The sequence below is a fragment of the Thunnus thynnus genome, chromosome 2 (genome assembly GCF_963924715.1).
Source record: "Thunnus thynnus chromosome 2, fThuThy2.1, whole genome shotgun sequence".
NCBI lineage: Eukaryota > Metazoa > Chordata > Actinopteri > Scombriformes > Scombridae > Thunnus > Thunnus thynnus.
This window is the reverse complement of record NC_089518.1, coordinates 39,018,525-39,037,983: the sequence shown is the minus strand read 5'-3', so window position 1 is coordinate 39,037,983 and position 19,459 is coordinate 39,018,525. Positions and strand designations below refer to the sequence as shown.

Here is a 19,459-nt window from a genome sequence, read left to right as displayed (position 1 = left end):
TGAGGGGTGGTGAGATGATTAATGGGAGAGGAAAGAAGAAAAAACAAAGTTCTTTTTCTCTAATCTTTGATTTTTGCTGAAATATTGGATCATTTGAACATTTATTGAAATGAAAGCATGTGAGAAGTTTAGAGGGAAAAATCACTATTTGGTGGAGCTGTTAACAACTCATAGACATGTGAAATGTGACCCCGACTACACACTGCTTTTTGTAAGACGTCAAAAGACAAAAAGGTTGGAAACCACTGGTTTCATCTTTAACAATGTGTTGTATTTTAAAAGCTTGTTATATTATCCATTGTGTCAAATCTTCATCTGAAAAGTAACTAAAGCTGTCAAATAAATGTAGTGGAGTAGAAAGTACAATATTTCCCTCTGAAATGTAGAAAGTAGCATCACATGGAAATACTCAAGTAAACTCAGACTTTGATTTCTAAATGTTTGATCGTTCAGTTTGATAATTAATCTGATTGAAAACCATAAAATCAATAATAAAAAACCACATCAAGTCCAAGTTTCAAATTCCATACATTTCTCTTTATTATCATTATTATCATCATAGATATTATTCAAAATTATGTTCTTAATAAGATAAAAGAAAGCAACTGCAAATGCACAACACGTCATCGTTTACATATAAAAACAGATATGAACATGAAGAATGATTAGAGGCACACGTTCAGAGAAATTAAAGTGCAGCAAAAATGTTCTGCATCATGTTCACAGAGGAGGGAAACGTTCACTTCTGTTCCAACGGCCGAGCGTCGGAGTCTCACAGAAGTGCTCAAGTACAAAAAGAGTTTTGAAAAGCTTCAGTAACACTTATTATTTTCAAATATCAGTTATCAGCCGTGTCCCGAATCCATGTTTTACACTAACTGTACACAGTATTGATTACTCGTTTAGAACTGCAACCAATCAATAATCTACAAAACTCAGCAGACACTTTTCAGCAGATTTGCAGCTTTTTTTTAATTTCATGTGACAATTAATTTAATATTTATTGGAGTTTTTGTATTTATGATGCCGTCACACATTTTAAAGACCAAACAGTTAATCAGGAAAATAATAATAATAATAATAATAATAATTTTAAGGCTGCAAATTAATTTCATTATTCGTTAATCGTTTGGTTTATAAACTATCAGCAAACTTTGGTGGAACAGAACTGTGAATATCATGTTAAACGTTTCAGACAAAAATAAATAAACGATTTAATAAAACGATCAGTCGAGCGATTCATCGATTATCAAAAAACAGTTGCCGATCAATATCCTGTCGATCGACTAGTCGTTGCAGCTCCGACTGTCATGATGATGTTTTTATATGGATACGAGTATTAAATTCATCTCTAAATATTCAGATTCATAATTTTTTTTAAAGAAAAAAAGTCTAAATTCTCTGATTTCAGCTTCTTAAACGTGAATATTTTGTTTTTTTTCCGTCTTTATGACGATAAACTGAAGATCTTTGGGTTGTTTGTCATGTTGGGAAACAAACAACTAATCGATCAATAGAGAAAATAATCAACAGATTCATCGATAGTTGCAGCGCTAAACAAACATAATGACGTTTATTTATTTTATACGTTTCGTTTTTCTTTCTGCAGATGTATTTACATGTTTTATTCAGAATCAGTGAACAGTTAGTGTGTCTGAACTGGGACACAGCGAGCGTCTGTTCCTCCGGCCGCCATGTTGCCGACGACTCAGCGTTCACATCTCAAACATCATCATCATCCTCCTCCTCATCATCATCGTCGTCTTTCCAAAATCTCATTAATGAGCAGGAATTATTTTCTCATCTGAAGGAAGCAAACTTTCTGGTTTCAGCTGACGTGACGATAAATTAAAGATCTTGAAGAGACGTCACTGCAGCCTTTTTTTCCCACGTTTTTAAAAAAAAAAGACATTTTATAGATTAAATAATTAATCTACAGAATAATCTGCAGATCTATCGGTGACAGTCAAAGCAGGATCATAAATCCGGAGGAACTATGAGACGTGAAAACGTGGCGGCGGCGGCACGACGACCGGAGAGACGGATGTGTGAATATCACGGCGGTGCATTCAGGGACATTCAGTAACAACTGCAGGGCTTCAGAGTGATTGTAGAAAAATATACTTGTAGGTCCATTTTTGTCTTTGTTTGACATCATAATTGAGCAAAAAAAAAAAAAAACGGTCAGTGAAAAGGAGAGAAGAATCAAACAAGAAGAGATTAAAGTTGAATCACAAACGTTTGGTTCAAAATAAAAAAAAAAAAGTTTGGCGAGCTGACGGAGAGTTTAAGATGCAACAGAAGCGTAAAAAGATTAAATCTGAATTTTAGAAAAAAACTTCTCTAACAGTCTGAAGGAACCCTCCTGATTGTGCTTCATGAAGCTCCGAACCATCATCTTCCTCCCGTATCGGCCAATCAGAAACCTCGTATCTTCCCGTCGAAGCGACAGACAGAAAAACGAAAAAAATCAACACGACGGCTAAAAGTTTACAGCTGATGTTGGGTTTTTATGGACCGTGTGACTCTGACGACATCTGGAGCCTCCGAACGTTTCGATATGATTCATCTGGAGGTTTGACGTGTTTCCTGATGTTTGTTCCTCTTCGCTGTTTCGATTTCCTTCCTTTCAGACAGATTTTCACTTAATTTCATATTAATGTTCTTCTCTTATATAATTGTTGGGCTTTTTAATCCATTTTATCTTTGTTATTTCTTATTTGTCCATAAATCGCTGCATAAATAAATGACTTCAGAGCTTTTTAATCTCACAACTAATACGTCTGATAGATCAATACTTCTGTATCAGCAGTGGATCAAATTACAGCTGCGACGATTCATCGCTTTGAGTCAAACAAAAGTCCAAATTCTCTGATTTCAGCTTCTTAAATGTGAATATTTTCTGGTTTCTTTCGTCTCGGTGACAGTAAACTGAAGATCTTTGTCGACGTCGTTGGAAAAAAACCGTTTTATATACCGAACGACTGATCAATCAATCAAGGAAATGATCGTTTGTTGCAGCTGTAGATCAAATCACGCTGTGCTGGTTAAGTGTTTTTTTAGCTTTTTAGCCTGTTTTAGCTCCTGGTTTTGGTTCTGCGGTGCGTCTCCTGTCGCGCCCGCAGCTTTAAAATCACCGTCGAGGACGTTTTTGAAGTGAAACTAAACGCAGCCTGAAGGAAGGAAATCTGACAACTCGCTCAGCAGTGATGTGAAATCTCTAATAATTTAACTTCTCAGGCTGAAACAGGAAACTACTGACGGTCCTTTAAATGATCAAACATCCCGGTCAGGGTCACACGGGGCGCGAGCTGTTCCCAGCATGCACCGGGTGAGAGGAGAGGCGTCGTCACAGAAACCGATAAGTTTAAAAAAAGGGAGCGGGGCCGCCGGCTGTAGCCATGGCGACGGGTGTGTTTCTGTATTTAGACGCTGTAGTTAGCGGCTCTGACTGAAGTGAGGAGGTTTGTTTTGGAATGTCGTGGTTTGTGACCTTTTGACCTCGTAGAAATAAAAGCTTAAGAACAAAAGTAACAAAAAACAATAAATCAATAAATCAATAAATCAATAAATCATGGCACCGTTTGGTTTTTTTTTTTAAAAACCTGCCGACCTGCGAAGGTCAGAAACTCGATCGTTCGTTTCTGCTTCTTCGATAATCAAACTGAAACAGATTCTCGCTGCGCCGCCGCGACTGGAAACACACGTTCAAATACGTCAGTAACTCGGAGCGCTTGATTTGTGCTACGTGAAGTGGCAGGTGGGTGGGGGAGGGGAGGGGAGGGGGAGGGGGGTGAGGTGGGGACACGGTAACTGAAACGGGCTCGACTTCAAGTATTTAAACAACAGAAAAAGAAGAAGAGATGAGACGTCTGCTGTCTGGAGATAAATCAAGCGCACTTCAAACTGTTTCTATTCATTTTTCTATAATATTTCTGAACAGACGCTCTGATTTTCTCGTCGACGTGAGAACAAGGAAAACACCAAAACGGGGAGAGGACGATGACGTCACAGGCGGTCAGAGCTGTTGCCATAGTAACTAGTTATCCATGAGTCTTGTTATTTGCATCCAGAGTGTGAAACGGTGATGATACGCGACCAGCGACAACGGAAACAAACGCCCTGAGCTGTCGCCGCCCACCTGCAGGCGGAGGCCTTCTCCTCTTCTGCGTCGTATCCCACAATCCCGAGCAGCTCCGACGCCGTTTGTCCTCCCCCCCGCCCCCCGCCCCGCGAAACGTTTCAGTTAAAACAAGTCTGCTTTTGGGGGGACACTTGGCTTCAGCTGTGCAGTGAATTAAACGCACCTCCTGCTGCTCCTGTACAGCAGGGAGCGTTTGATCTGCTGACCTCTGCAGGCCTGGCGGGTGGAGACAGATACAGCAGATACACACAGGGGGAAGGCAAACTGACAGCAGAGTGTTTAGGCGGCAATCACACAGACAGACCGTTACCGTCAGCGGTGCGTTCAAACACTGTCGGATACGTCGGCGCCTACAGACGGAGGTCACGGTGGAAACGTGTTGGGACGTCCTGGTGGTTTTAACCTTTCGTTGCATTTCGTCACCTCCTCTCTCTCTCTCTCTCTCTCCCTGCTTCCTGTCTCTCTACCGTCAGAAAACGTGATTCAAAAGTGAAAATATGCAGCTGAACTTGTGATTTAGCTTAAAGTTTGTTATAATAATCTTTAACCTGTTATGTCTGTTGTTGTTGTTTGTTATGAGAGTAAAACATTTTAATAGCAAAAGAAAATAAAAGATTTGGCTTTAAGTTTTCTGTCAGTTTGAGGAAACAGATGATCTGTTTGGTGTTGGTGGTGTCAAACGTCCTGATGATTATTATCTGGATTATTATCAAAAAGCTTTGGCGACACCTGAGCGAGGAGCTTAAAGTGGCTGCAGGTGGAACAACAACGAGGCGGACGATGATCCGAATGGAAACAAGGGTACAACTAATAATAATAATAATAATAATAATAATAATGATATAAATATTATATGTTGAACAAACACATGTATTAATTGTTTTTCTTCCTCTGTTACACCAGCAGGGGGCTCATTAACACTAACAGAGACCAAAGTTAAGATTTAGATTTATGAAAATACACAAATAAAAAGATGATTTTAGATGAGACGACAGAACTGCTCCTTTAATATTTTAAACTGAATTTTAAACCTACATTTTTATCCCAATATGAATTTTAATGTGAAAACTAAACAAACAGCAGCTTTGAGTCACTTTGCATCATGTGAGGAAATGTCCTTCAGCTCGTCGGTGTGATTGCCGTCTAACGCCGCCCGACGCGTCGATCTGAACAAATAAAATAATAATAAAAAAAAAAAACTAAAATAAAACGTGGGTTTATTCTGAGGTGGGCGGGACTAGCAGAGAGAGAGAGAGAGAGAGCTCAAGGCCTCAGCGTCGTGATTGGCCGGGGCCGGCTGCTGTCAGTCACATGCTGCTGTCCTGTAGGAGCGGCTCGATGTCCTCCGCGTCGCTGGTGGGCGTGGCCAGAGGGCTGCTGTCCTGAGCGTGTGCAGCGGAGGAGCTGCTGGACTTGCGGGCGGAGCACGTCTTGATGTCGGCCAGTCGGTGATGCTCGGGGATGAAGATGGCGACGAGGAGAGCGAACAAGACGGCGCACGCTCCGAACAGGAAGGGAGGGCCGGGGATGATCGACTTCTACACACAGAAAAAAAAAAAAAGATTTATTAAGTCAGAAAACTTTTAAAAGATAGTTTGAGATTAGAAAGTTTTCATCAACATTAAACAAAATCTCTCAAGAATCAATCAAAAACTAGTTTTAATCAAAGTGAATGAAAATAATTTGAATCCAAAAAACTTAAGATAAAACTTTACAAGAGATTTGATTCAAATTAAACCTGCAATGATTAACTGATTAGTTTCCAACTATGTGAAATAAATGTCAATATATTTAAATGTATTTCACATATTTGTCGTTACTTCCTGTAAATAACAATCATTCCAATAATAACTGATGACTCATTGATTCTGATCTGGAACAGCAGAAGAACTGATCAATTAATCAACAATTAGTTAAAGTCAAAGTCTGAAACAATAGAACTGGAGATTCCAGACAGGTTCTGTTCAAATGTGAGTGTGTGTGTGTGCGCCTGCGTGAGAGAGTGTGTGCGCCTGCGTGAGAGAGAGTGTGTGTGCCTGCGTGTGTATATGTGTGTGAGAGTGTGTGCGCCTGCGTGTGTATATGTGTGTGAGAGTGTGTGTGCCTGCGTGTGTATATGTGTGTGAGAGTGTGTACCTCTGTGGTCTGTGCAGGTCTTCCTGCCACAGGATCAATGTCGTTCAGCTCCACGTTGAAGAGGAAGAAGATGAAGCCGTAGAGAGCCGGACCCAAACCGTTACACAGACCTCTGATACCTGTGATCATCCCCTGGGCCACACCTGAACACACACACACGAACACACACACACACGGTTAGAAAGCTTCAAACACATGAAACTGAAATACAGAGAGATGAGTCCTTTGTTCCCTTCAGACAGGTGTACAGGTCAGTCTACAGGTGTTCAGGTCGGTCTACAGGTGTACAGGTGTGACTGACCTTGCTGGTCAGGTGATGCGCTGTGTGACACCAGAGCAGAGACTGCTGGGAAGGTGATGGAGGACATTGCTGCTACTGTTCCTGCTGCCCACATCATCCTGAAAACACATCGACATCTTTCAATCATGAAGAAAATAAACATCCAATAAACATCCAGAACTGATCACCTGTCAGGACCAAAGCTGCAACGATGAGTCGCCAACTGTTACATTAACTGCCAAATATTTTGATAATTGATTCATTTTTTAAGTAAGTTAACCTTTATTTATATAGCAACTTTTCATTGAATGTTATGGGAAAGTCAATCTATACAAGCAGGTTTTCAAGTGTTTTTGAAACAGACTCAGCTGATCTGATGAGGTTGTTAGTTTGGAACGTGTTACGGCCAACAGGTTTTGGTTGGAAGACCTCAGCGACGGCTCGGTATGTGCAGGAGCTCGACCGTGTGAGACTTTATCAGTGATTAAAAGAATCTTGAATCAATCCTGAGCTTCACTGGTAACCGGTGCAGAGATGAAGGCATGAATGATGTTTTCAGAGGCCGACAGTAACGGTCTGGTTTAAAGAAGCAGGATTGAACCAATTAAGAGGAAAATGTCCAAATTCTCTGCTTCCAGCTTCTTAAATGTGAATATTTTCTGGTTATTTTAGTCTTTCTGACAGTAAACTGAATATCATTTGATGACGTCGTCTTTGAGGAACATTGATCAACATTTTTCACTGTTTTCTGACATTTAATGTACAAAAACAACTAATTGATGAACGGAGAAAATAAAGATTAGACAGATTAATGGATAATGTAAATAATCATTAGTTGCAGCTTTACTCAGGAACAAGAATACTGATGAGTTGATCGATACAGCTGATCAGTGAGGACTCTGAAGAGCTTCTGGAAGATCAATTAAACATCTTTTCATTTCAGTGTTTGCAGAATTAAAAAGCTTAAGCACAATGAAAAGGTTATTGAGTGTGAACACAGACAGTCACGATGAGTCTGGTCCGCGGACTCACCATGGTTCGGAGCCGAAGCCGTACCAGGCCAGCTGGAAGAGCTGAAAGCCCAGACCGAGCAGAACCGTGTTCTTATTACCGATGGTTCTCATGAGAACGCTGAGGAACAGAGTCTGACGGAGAACAGAAGCAAACATTAGAAACACTAGAAACATAAAAAAAAACACGTTTGCATCCGGATGTAACGGATGATTTTGTGTTTTGTGCTTGAATGTGAGTGAGAAGTTGTGAACTTATTAAGTCTATAACGATGTGTTTCACTGTGAGCGTTGTGGTTTCACACTGAATATAAAGTGTAAACAGAGCTGCAGACTTCCTGTTTCAACCAGAGCGTTAGCGTACCTGAGCCACTATAGACAGGATTCCCACCATGGCGATGAAGGCGGCGATGGCTGCAGGAGAAAACTCGATCACCTGAAACACACACACACACACACACACACACACACACACACACACACACGTTATCAATAACATTAACAGTCATTTATTTGATTATTATTTACAGCTGAGCCTGTTGTCACCACCAGGCTGCATCTAACGACTGTCATTATCAATTCATCTTCATTGATTAGATGTTTTATCGATATGACAAAAAAACAAACAACCATCACAGTTTCCTGCAGCACAAGATGATGTCATCAAACGTCTTATTTTGTCCGACAAACAGTCCAAAACTCAAAGATCATCAAATAGTTGCCGATCAGCTCCTGCACTGATCTGCATCATTGTACCAAAATATCAAAATAATAATAATAATAAACATGTAATGTCTTTATTTTATACATTAAAGCTTATTTGACCACAAAAAAAAACACTTTTTATTGAACATAAATAATATGTAATATGGAGTTAAATGTGGATAAACTTCATGTAATTCAGAAGAATATTCAGTTTTATTTTGTTAATTTTTGCTATTTTGTCTTGAAAATAAACTGAAATATGATCGTTTACAGTTCATAGATGTGAGTCAGTTTCATCTGTCTATTAATATTTATATTGAGATCAATATAATAACTTACAATTGAATACATATAAATATATGATTTAAACTGAGACAGTTCTTATTGCTTTAGCTTTTAGAGTTTTTATTCTCCATCATGTTTGGATTTAACTGCTGTTTCTTTTAGTTTTAGAGTAAGAGCAGCTTGTTTTTACTTGATACGGAAATGATACATTTCTGTTGCGTAATAAATGTATAAATAGTAAAACAGATGTCAAGTATTCAGATTGTGGTTTTAACTCAGTTATGACTGATATGTAGTTTCTGTATTTGGTTTGTAGGACAGAGCAGCAGCAGCAGCAGCAGCAGCAGCAGCAGCAGCCCTCACTGAGACCTGCTGATAGACGTCACAGCGGAGCAGAGGAGAGACACTGAGATAGTGATGTAACTGACCTGTGTGTGTGTGAAAGTGAGTGTGTGCATGCATGCGTGCGTGTGCGTGCATGCGTGTGTGTGTGTGTGTGTATGCGTGCGAGTGTGTGTGTGTGCATGTGTGTGAGTGTGCAGGCGTGCGTGTGCGTGCATGCATGTGTGTGTGTGTGTGTGTATGCGTGCAAGTGTGTGTGCGTGCATGTGTGTGAGTGTGCGTGCATGCATGTGTGTGAGTGTGTGTGTGTATGCGTGCGAGTGTGTGCGGTTGTGTGTGTGTGCATGTGTGTGTGTGTGCGTGTGATCGTGTGTGTGTGTGTGTGTGTGTGTGTGTGTGTGGTTGTGTGGTTGTGTGTGTGTGCGTGCGTGCATGTGTGTGAGTGTGTGTGTGTATGCGTGCGAGTGTGTGCGGTTGTGTGTGTGTGCATGTGTGTGTGTGTGCGTGTGATCGTGTGTGTGTGTGTGTGTGTGTGTGTGCGTGTGAGTGTGTGTGTGTGTGTGTGGTTGTGTGTGTGTGCGTGCGTGCATGTGTGTGTGTGCGTGTGTGTCTCACCTGTCTCAGGTAGAGGAAGAAGCTGGAGTACTGTCCGGCTTCGGGCAGGTAGGACAGGAACACCGTGACACAGATGAGCAGCACTGTGGTGTCTTTTCCCACACGACGCAGAGACTGAACACACCAACAACCGTCAATACAACTCATCAATACAGTCAATCAATCAATCAGCTGATGTCTGGCAGACACGTTTATATAAAGTAGCTAATCAATGTCTCCCTGTCAGTAACGAGGCTGAAACCACCGATCGTTAGTTACATTTTGACACTTCTTCTTTGTTTTCGTCTGCAGCTGCAGATGATTCGTTCATAATCGATATTCAATAATCTGATGGACTCACGGCGAAGGGGTCGGCCTGCTCCCAGGAGATGGGGAAGCCCCACGACGTCAGCCGCATCTTGTCCGGCAGCGACTCCGGGACCACGAAGAACACGAAGGCGATGTCGGCCACCGCGATCACCGTGGCGACCAGGACCACCAGGCTGTCGCTGTAACGCGCCGACAGGTAGGCGCCGATGGCCGGGCTCGTCACCAGACTGGCGGCGAAGGTGGCAGAGACCTGAGGAGGAAGAGGAAGATTTGCATTTAACTAAACCAACTAAAACTATTAACGTCAGTCTGGAAGCTCGTTTGTGTTAAAGCTGCTTTCTGATCATTAACGAGGCCGTTTGCTGTGTTTATGAGTAAAGTTCAGTTCAGTAGAAACAGAGAACAGCAGCTTGGCCTCTAAGAGTCTCCTCATACATGAAACTATGTGGTCACATGACCCCAGTCATCAGTCTGTCCTTAAAGCAGCAGATGACAACACGTGTCATTGATTACAGATGCTCGTTCTCTGCTCGTTAAACCGGGACGAACACGAAGCTCCAGTCAGACGTCACGCTGGTGCGATCGTCTGTGGATTTCAAAATAAAAGATGAAGATGAGAAATGATTCTGTTCAACATCGACACGAGAAGCTTTAACTCTAAAAAGCTGATTTCTTCACACATTAAAGCTGCAACTCCTGATTATTTTCATTCATTCTGGAGCTGCGGCGATTAATCGATTAGTTTCCAACTATTAAATGAATCTGCATCATTCTTCATTTTAACAGTTTACTGTCAGAGACTAAAGGAACTATTCACATATTCACATTTAAGAAGCTGGAATCAGAGAAACGTTTAAACGATCATCAGAACAGCTGATGACTGATTTAATAGTTGGAAACTAATCAGTTAATTGTTGCAGCTCTAATTTAATAACAATAATTTTTATTTAATTTAATGATTTTCATGTTTTTTACAACTACTTTCTTTCATAAGTGGTCAGTAGACTCATGTTATTAATTCCTCTTCATGTTTTGTGCAGTTGACTCATATTTTCTTATATATTATTTTATTATCTGTGTGGCTGTATAGAAATATGTGTAGAGTGAATAAGAAACACTTTTCTTTATGGAATAAATGAGGGCGGTGTCGTTATTCTAAAAATAAATTCAGATGTGTTGACATGATGCTTTTATTCTCTGAAGCTCAACATAAACCACACTGACAACTCAAAGAGTCCATATTAGTGTGAACTTCCTGTCCTGCCTGTGACTGCGTCTCACTGCAGAGCTTCATAATAGACGGAAACACCATGAAGCAGCAGAGCCTCCGTTATACTGTATATACACACGGTATACTGTACATACACACGGTATACTGTACATACACACGGTATACTGTATATACACATGGTATACTGTACACACACACGGTATACTGTATATACACACGGTATACTGTACACACACACGGTATACTGTACACACACACGGTATACTGTATATACACACGGTAAACTGTATATACACACGGTATACTGTACATACACACGGTATACTGTATATACACACGGTATACTGTACACACACACGGTATACTGTACACACACACGGTATACTGTATATACACACGGTGTACTGTATATACACACGGTATACTGTACACACACAGTATACTGTACATACTGTAGCCCTCAGTCGTGTCTGCAGGTATTCCTTTAAGGCTGCACACACTCCCAACAACCTTCACCACTTCACTTTCCCCCCCAAAAAAGTTCTTCTTGTCTCATTAAAATCCTTAAAATTGAAATCTTTCTTCTCTCTCATTTAAATGTAAATACTGTATGTTTCATTTAAAAATGTCTCCTCCTTCACTGGGAAGTTTGTTCTCTTTGTGCTCAGAGAAACTTTCCTCCTTCAGCAGATGAATGAAAACAAACAGAGGAAAAACATCCAGCTGAAGGAAGACGAAGGAACGAGACTTTAATGTGAGGAAGCCTGTTTGTAGCCTGAGAGACGAAACCCGGGGCGACACAACACTGAGATTTATCAGAAGAGTTTTCAAACTGGATTTTTTTGGTTTTACAAGAGAAAAGAATGAAAAGTATAAATACTGACTGGTTGGTTTGGTTAATGTTCATCTGATAAACACAAACAGCAGCGTCTTTACTGGTTTCTCTGCAGTGTTTCGGGTGAGTGATGTCATCGGCGGTGTAATTACCAGGCCGTAGGCGGTGCTCCTCTCATGCTCCTCTGTAATGTCGGCGACGTAGGCGAAGATCACCGAGAAGGTCACAGCGAAGATCCCCGAGACTGAGATCAGAGCAAAATACCACCTGCACACACACACACACACACACACACACACACACACACACACAGGAAACAGCTCAGATTTACATAAAACACGCACAGTGTTCACCAAATTACATTCAAGACCTTTTTAATATCACATAGAATGAAATGTTTGACTCCTGACAGCTAAAATAAACTCAGAATGTTTTTTAAAAAGGAGCCTATCAGTGATCTAGATATTATAAATCGTCTTCTTGTGATCCAGAGCCTCCACTGCTGCTCATGTTTCACAGCTGATTTCTGATAAACACACTGAGGATCTGCAGCGTGCACGTTCCATGCAGAACGAGCAGGAGAGGAAAGAGGTTTCTGGTGAACATGTTTGCTGCTGCTGCTGCTGCTGCTGCTGCTGCTGCTGCTGCTGCTGCTGCTGCTGCTGCTGCTGCTGCTCTGATCCTCAGACGCTCACATGAGCAGCATGTGACTCTAAACTCCCAACAGTCTGCCTGAAGACACAGAGGGCTGCAGCAGCAGATTCTCCGCTGACTCGACACGTCACGCTGACTGGACGTCTGCAGGCCTGAACTACAAATTCACTTAGTTTCAAAATGATACGACTCCGTCTGAGACGCTGAAGACACACGGCTGCCGAGTCCAGAAACTACCCGCACGATCCAGCTGTGAAGGCTGCGAGTGTGATATCTGATGAACTGACTCAAGTGATGTCACTCAAGGCAGCTAGTAGTGAGGTTAGCAGACCTCACTAGCAGCTCCAGGCTACATTAGCCGCTACTAGCATCACACACCTGAATCTCCCACCCAACTGTCAGAAATCCAGTTGCATTGTGGGTAATGTAGGCGCCCGGTTTTTGAATATTGTCTTCTTAAAAACCCGTCCAGCGTGAATCTGACGATGTTACAGGAACGAAATCATAAATATGTGAAGGACTCTTAATATTCAGGATCTAAAGTCACATGACTGCTTCAAACAGATCCTCGTATTCAAACCAGGCAGCAACCTCCGGGGCTTTTACATGAGGCCAAAACCTGCAGTTCCTTGAACGACCACTTGAGGCTCCAGAAGCGAGTCAATCATAGACCTCCATGTTAAAATGCCCAACTTTACAGCAGAAATAAACATGTTTACAGCCTGGTACAAACAACGGTTTTGGTCTCTGTAGCTAATTTCCTCTTTCATGACAACTGTACGGGGGGTGAATTTTTTTATAACTCACCTGTTTAAATTTTATTAAGCCGTAAAGTTCTGCATAATGAAGGACATGGCTGCTTTGAGTGACAGGTCCGCCAGCCGCTAGCTGGCTTGTTTCAGCCGTTAAAAATCTGAGAAACATATTTTACATCCTCAGATCCAAAAAGCTGAGCCAGTTTTTTTTTTTTTCCATCTGTGCTCCCAGACTGCAGAACCTCCTTCATAGAATCACTTTAAGCCTCTTAATTTTTAATAGCGTGATAAAATTAACTTTGTCTGTTACAGTTCTTTACTTATCAATTTATTTTTGTTTTGTTTGAATTATTTAACGGTATTTCACATGTTTCTGTGAAGCACTTTGACTCCTGTTGTTGTTGTTGTTTTTAAATGTGTCTCTATAAATAAATAAACTGGACTTAAATGACATTCGAGTTAAATAATTAAGCTTCTGTTCCTTCCTCAGACTGTTTCCTGTCTCACCAGGGACTGATCCTCATGAAGGGGATGGGGGCGCAGGTGAAGAAGACCGTCATCAGGAGGAAGGACTTTCTGCCCCAGATGTCTGACAGAGCACCAATCAGAGGAGCCGACAGAAACGACAGGAAGCCCTGAACCGTCACACACAGAAAAAACAAACGTTAAAAAACCCCCCCATAAAATCAGCCTCCGTCCAATGTTGTATTTTTTAATTATGACAACATTTTATTCTCACCAACACTTGTCCGTTTAAGCCTCTGGGGTCGTATCAGCTAAATTATAAAAGCCATAATTTGATGTTTTATGTGTTTATTTATCTAATATCAACTGTACAAACAACTCTTTACAGTCTCAAGTGATCCTCGTTACACATACAGTCAAATATGTGGTTTTATTCTGTTTGCAAACATTTTATTACTGAACAGAAATGAAGAAACGAATCCAGACGGTTTTGATATAAATGTAAATAACTGTTGTTCTGAGTAATAGAGACGTTGTTTTTGTTTGTCGGCCGAAGCTTCAGGCTACAAATGTGAAGACATTTAACATTTACACAGAGCTGTTTGTTGTGGAAAACGGATCAAATGGTGAAAAATTCAACTTCTGTTTGACTTTTTCTTTTGACTTCTTGGTCTTCTAACTTTTTTATAATGTCATGTGACATCACTGCAGCTCATATATTCACAGATCTCATGTTGAGCTGAAAGAGATGATGTCGATTAGTAGCTTGTAACTTACAGAACTGAGTTCATACAAATGTTTCTGTGTTAAAACTAACAGGAAAAAAAATGTCTCAGAGCCCAGAAGGTTGATGTGATGGTTTTATATTGATGTGTGTGTGTGTGTGTGTGTGTGTGTGTGTGTGTGTGTGTGTGTGTGTTACCTTCACACCCTGAACCAGGCCGTTCATCAGGAAGGTGTGCTGAGGAAACGTCTCATGAAGGACCTGAAACGACAACCGAATGTCAAACATGTGTTTTTAATTTCAGGTCTGACGTCAGTTTAACTTCTTATCTTCACTCACTCACACACACACACACACACACACAGAGACACACACACAGACACACACACACGCACACACACACACACACACACACACAGACACACAGACACACAGACACACACACACACACACACACACACACACACACAGACACACACACACGCACACACACACACACACACACACACGCACACTGATGGCCATGGAGCGTGTTAAAGAGTGTTTTAATGAGCCAGCTATGTGACTAATGTAAAAAATACGCTATGGAAACATTAGTTAACTCGCCTGTTACACACTAGTCACACATACTGAGCCTTTTTATCTGTGTGATGCAGCAGCAGACGTGACGGGACACATCCTCACAACTGCTTTATCAAACCTCACTTCATTCACGGGAGCTGAGATGAATATCAGCTTCATCGTCCAGGACGTGTTTAGTTTAAGCAAGAAATGCTCAAAGTTATAAAAATCCATCAAGAGGAAGTGACTCGTGTTACATGATAAACCACAGTTAGTTTTACCGCAATCAGAAAACTCAAGGTTCAGATCTTATTACAGTTATGAGTCACAACATCAGATCAGCAACAAAGGAGACAAATTTAACTTTGCCTCCATTTTTTGCATTGCCAGCTGTTTTGATAATTATAAATCAGAGGGTCGTCTGCATAAAAGTTGAGCCTGCAGCAAAGCACCACGTTATCCAATCAGATATACACAAGCTCACATTCAGGGACTTTAACATGAACGATGCATCTCCACTGTTTGAGTCTTTCCACAGCTGGAAAATGTTTTGGCGTCTGATGAACCTTCAGAGTCGAGGATCATGTTTTATCAGAGACGCTTTGCATCTTATCAAAGCTTTTATGTCGTGTGAACTCACACTAGACGTTTTTAATCTCCCTCTCTGCACAGCCAGACGTGCAACTTTCACTCTTACACTGACTGGCTGAGCTCACACCTGAATATAAACATGAAACCGATAAAGTTTATTCAAAGAAGACGACATCATCCTCAACAATAGAAAGAGAACAGTGAGTATGAACGAATGTGGAGCTGCAGATGTCTGGAGGATTCTGATGTGAAGATTAAGTTTTTCCATCTCGACGGTTTAACCACAACAGCAAACATCCTCCAATCAGATTCAAAACAAGCTCACGACAGTTTGTAACAGCAGCCATGTTGGAAATGTGATCAAGGATCTGATCAAACTGTAGACAGACGACTTAAAATTCATTTCTGATCTGCCAGAAATCCAACCGATCATCTGAACATCAAACAACAACAACAACTATGACAGAAATAAGGACAGAAATGAGGAGAAGCACAAAAACATCTGTTATCAGAAGAGACTCGTCTTCATCACAGAGAGACGTGTGAAACCAAATAAACACCCTGCAGCTGCTGGTGCATGTTTACCTCATGAAGGGGATGTTTTGGCGTGTTTACTCACAGTCAGCATGGGCGTGGTCAGCAGCCCCCAGGCGAAGAACTCCAGGAAGATCACCACCACCGCATGAGTCACTCTGGCTCGTCCTCGGCCGTGCTGCGGCCAGAAGAAGAAGAAGAAGAAGCATTAAAGATTCATCTGCGAGAATCACCTCACTTCCTGTCCGATCAGATCGAAACGAAAGTCTTCTTCTTGCTCTCCTCTTAACATCCTGCACCGACAGTTCGCTCCGACAGTATGACTGGCTGATGAAGATGAATGTGACCTTTGACCTCGCTACTCTCATCATCTGTGATCCAGAAACAGTCTGCTGCCATCATTGGATGAGAGATTTAGCAGAACATTTAAAAGCTGAAGAAATAAAGTCATGTTTTTAAGAAATCTATGTAGTAATTTATGTATCGTGTGTCGTTGTACAATCTGAAGTTACTTATTATTTCTGAAAGAGACAAATATAGAAAATCAGCAGAATGACCCTTTAAGTTTGAACCTGTAGACTCGGAGCTGCAGAGTCTGTGTAGGAAAACACTCACTTGTCGAGCAGGTTCTGCAGTCAGAAATCTGAATGTTCAGGCTGCTGTTCAGTGTGTGAAACATGCAAACTTGGAGCAAAGTTTGTGGGCAAAAACTTAAACGTATAAGCGTACAAACTGATGACAGGTAGAAAACGCTGTTATCGATGACAATATTCAAATCATCTACTGTCCAACATTTTAATTGAATATCCAAACTGAGTGTGAGTTTTATGCTCTACGTAGTAAAAACATTCACACTAATGATACACCACACTGCATCGAATCTGACAGATGTGAAAACTGCACAGCTGTCGGTGATGACACATATGAACTAATCTAAATCTGTACCTTTTAAAGAACGGGGCAGTGCTTCATGTGTGTGCGTAGCGGTTGAGCGAGAGAGCGAGCGGCGGAAAAGTGAGGGTGGATGTAGAGCAGAGCAGGAAGAGGTTAACAGGAAGTTATCAGTCTCACGACAGCGTGTCTGTTAATAAATGCTGCGGCTTCTCAAGACCAAGAAAAGTCTCGTCTGTTGTTTCACCGGCTGCTGGTAAAGTGAAGGTTAGCTCCACAGTTAGCAACAACAGGTTAGCTTAACCTGCAGATGCTAAACGTGTGTTTATGTTTCAACCAGAGCAGCTTTAACAAACTAAACAGTCTAAATAAGCTGATATCCTGTATCTGCTCTTCTATACTTTCCTCATATTATTATCAGTGAGGCTGTTTGTGATGTGGCTTCACAGGTAAACAACAGGCAGCTGATACCGACTGTACTGTAGTCGGAGTGTTTCTCATCCTTGCAGAGAGAGAGAGAGAGCTGCATGATGACATTTAATTTGTCACGTGGAATCAAAATGAAACTACAAGTATTTCTTTACTATTTTAGAGTTGAAACATTGATTCATTGATTTGTCAGTTGACAGAAAATGAATCGGAGTCTTGTCTTGAGACAGAGTGGCATCAGACTGAGAAAGGTAAGCCAGACGTCCTCCAGCTGATCACTAACTGTGATGTTTCACACAAAAACACTAAAAGTTCTTTGGTTCCAGTTTCTCCAAATGTGAGGATTTCTCTGTTTTTCTCTGTTATATCACTGTAAACTGAATGTATTTGGGTTTTAGACTGGAGCTCATAGAGATTCAGGCGTTTGAAGACATCGCCCGGGGCTGTGGGAACTTACATTTCTCACATTTTGTAAACGAAAGTGATAGTTAGTTGTGGTCTTAAACTATCTGATGTGAAGCTGAATGTATTTCACAACTAATAGTCCAGTGGAAAACTTTATTTTAAACTACACATATGAAAGAATGAGATAATTATATATAGAAATATTTACTGTCAAATGCATCATGTTTTCATTGAAAGGGCAGAGACCCAGTAGAAGCTGCTTTCAACACAAAGTTTCACCTTTTATATTTGGTTTATATGACGCAGCTGTAAAATACTAAACCGACATGAAGGGCCCGTTGAGGAATCAGTTACATGCAAATTGATACCATAGTAAATCGGTATGAAAGTTATCATTTAGCAGAGTCAAAGTTTGTTCTGTGTAGAGTTTGTTTGTGTACATTTGCTGATAAACAGCCTTCATTTGCAAACAGGTGTTCAAACCGCCATCAGGTAAACATCTGACTCCTCCACACACAGAGAGCAGTCAGATATGTTCCCATGAAACTAGGCAGCGTTATCTAATTATTGTGGTTAAAGGACAAGTTAAACCAGCAGTCAGGTGTCTGTAATCATTCCTCCTGTTCATACTGGATATTAAATGATCCTTCAAATCCACAGTGTGTCCACACAGTCATTTAAAAGTTGATGTGAAGCTTCTATTCAGCTTCAGCAGTCTGAGTTAGTCATATCAAGTGGATATCTGACACATTTACAGTCTTTTTAGCATCAAATTCCCTCTTTGTGTTTCCTCGGACAGTGTTTCCCTGTTGAGCTGCAGGTGGAAGTATAGTAACAAAAAGGGGAACTTTGGCACTAAAAAGACTGTAACGTTGAAAGATATCTACTTGATTTGACTCATTTAGACGCTGAAGCTTCATATTAGCTTCAGATAAACTTTTAAATACATTTGTCCTCCATCACTTCCATTGTAAGGTCATTATGAAGGGATCTTCTAATGGTCAGTATGAACAGGAGGAATGATTACAGCAAACAAAACAGCTTTAATGTTCATTTAGGCTCCTGACTGTTGGTTTAAGACTCACTTGATAAACTGTGAAATCGTCATTTGACCTGAACTTACCGTTAACTAGCTAACGTTAAGTTAAGTGAAAAAGAGAATTACCGGTTAACGTTGAGTTACATCGCATTCGAGCTAACTAACGTTAACCGTCCGAATTATGAACCGTCGTTCACCTACATGACAGACGAGCGTCTCCATTGTGTTACTGTTGTATAATGTTATTCACCAGATTCCGGCAGCTGTCAACTGTTTATCTTTAATTTTTAACGGTTATTTTCGTAGAGACCTCCGTTAGCCGACAGTGCTAACACGGCTAACTCACCGAGCTCCGGACCAACATGATGTCGTTGGCCTCGGTCGCTGTTTTCTCCCGGTTCATCTCACATCCTGCCGGGACGATTTTCACATGGAGTCCGTGTTGCCGTCCATCCTCCTGAGGTGCCTCCGTCTCTTCCAGGGTGTCCCGCTGTGTGGATTATAGCTATGTGTCTGCGC

General features: G+C 41.1%; 1 protein-coding gene across 1 annotated transcript; it reads right to left on the bottom strand.

Moving 5' to 3' along the window:
* Nucleotides 1-1,330: 1,330 nt before the first annotated feature.
* mfsd14bb (major facilitator superfamily domain containing 14Bb) lies at nucleotides 1,331-19,423 on the bottom strand. The gene is made up of 12 exons (XM_067573767.1): nucleotides 19,287-19,423; nucleotides 16,262-16,354; nucleotides 14,689-14,751; nucleotides 13,809-13,936; nucleotides 12,045-12,159; nucleotides 9,858-10,076; nucleotides 9,518-9,631; nucleotides 7,935-8,006; nucleotides 7,593-7,705; nucleotides 6,582-6,679; nucleotides 6,281-6,423; nucleotides 1,331-5,682 (listed from the first exon to the last, which is right to left on the bottom strand). Exons 1-12 carry the CDS (start codon nucleotides 19,341-19,343, stop codon nucleotides 5,452-5,454), a joined length of 1,446 nt encoding a protein of 481 aa, XP_067429868.1. The 5' UTR covers nucleotides 19,344-19,423; the 3' UTR covers nucleotides 1,331-5,451.
* Between the last annotated feature and the right edge of the window lie 36 nt (nucleotides 19,424-19,459).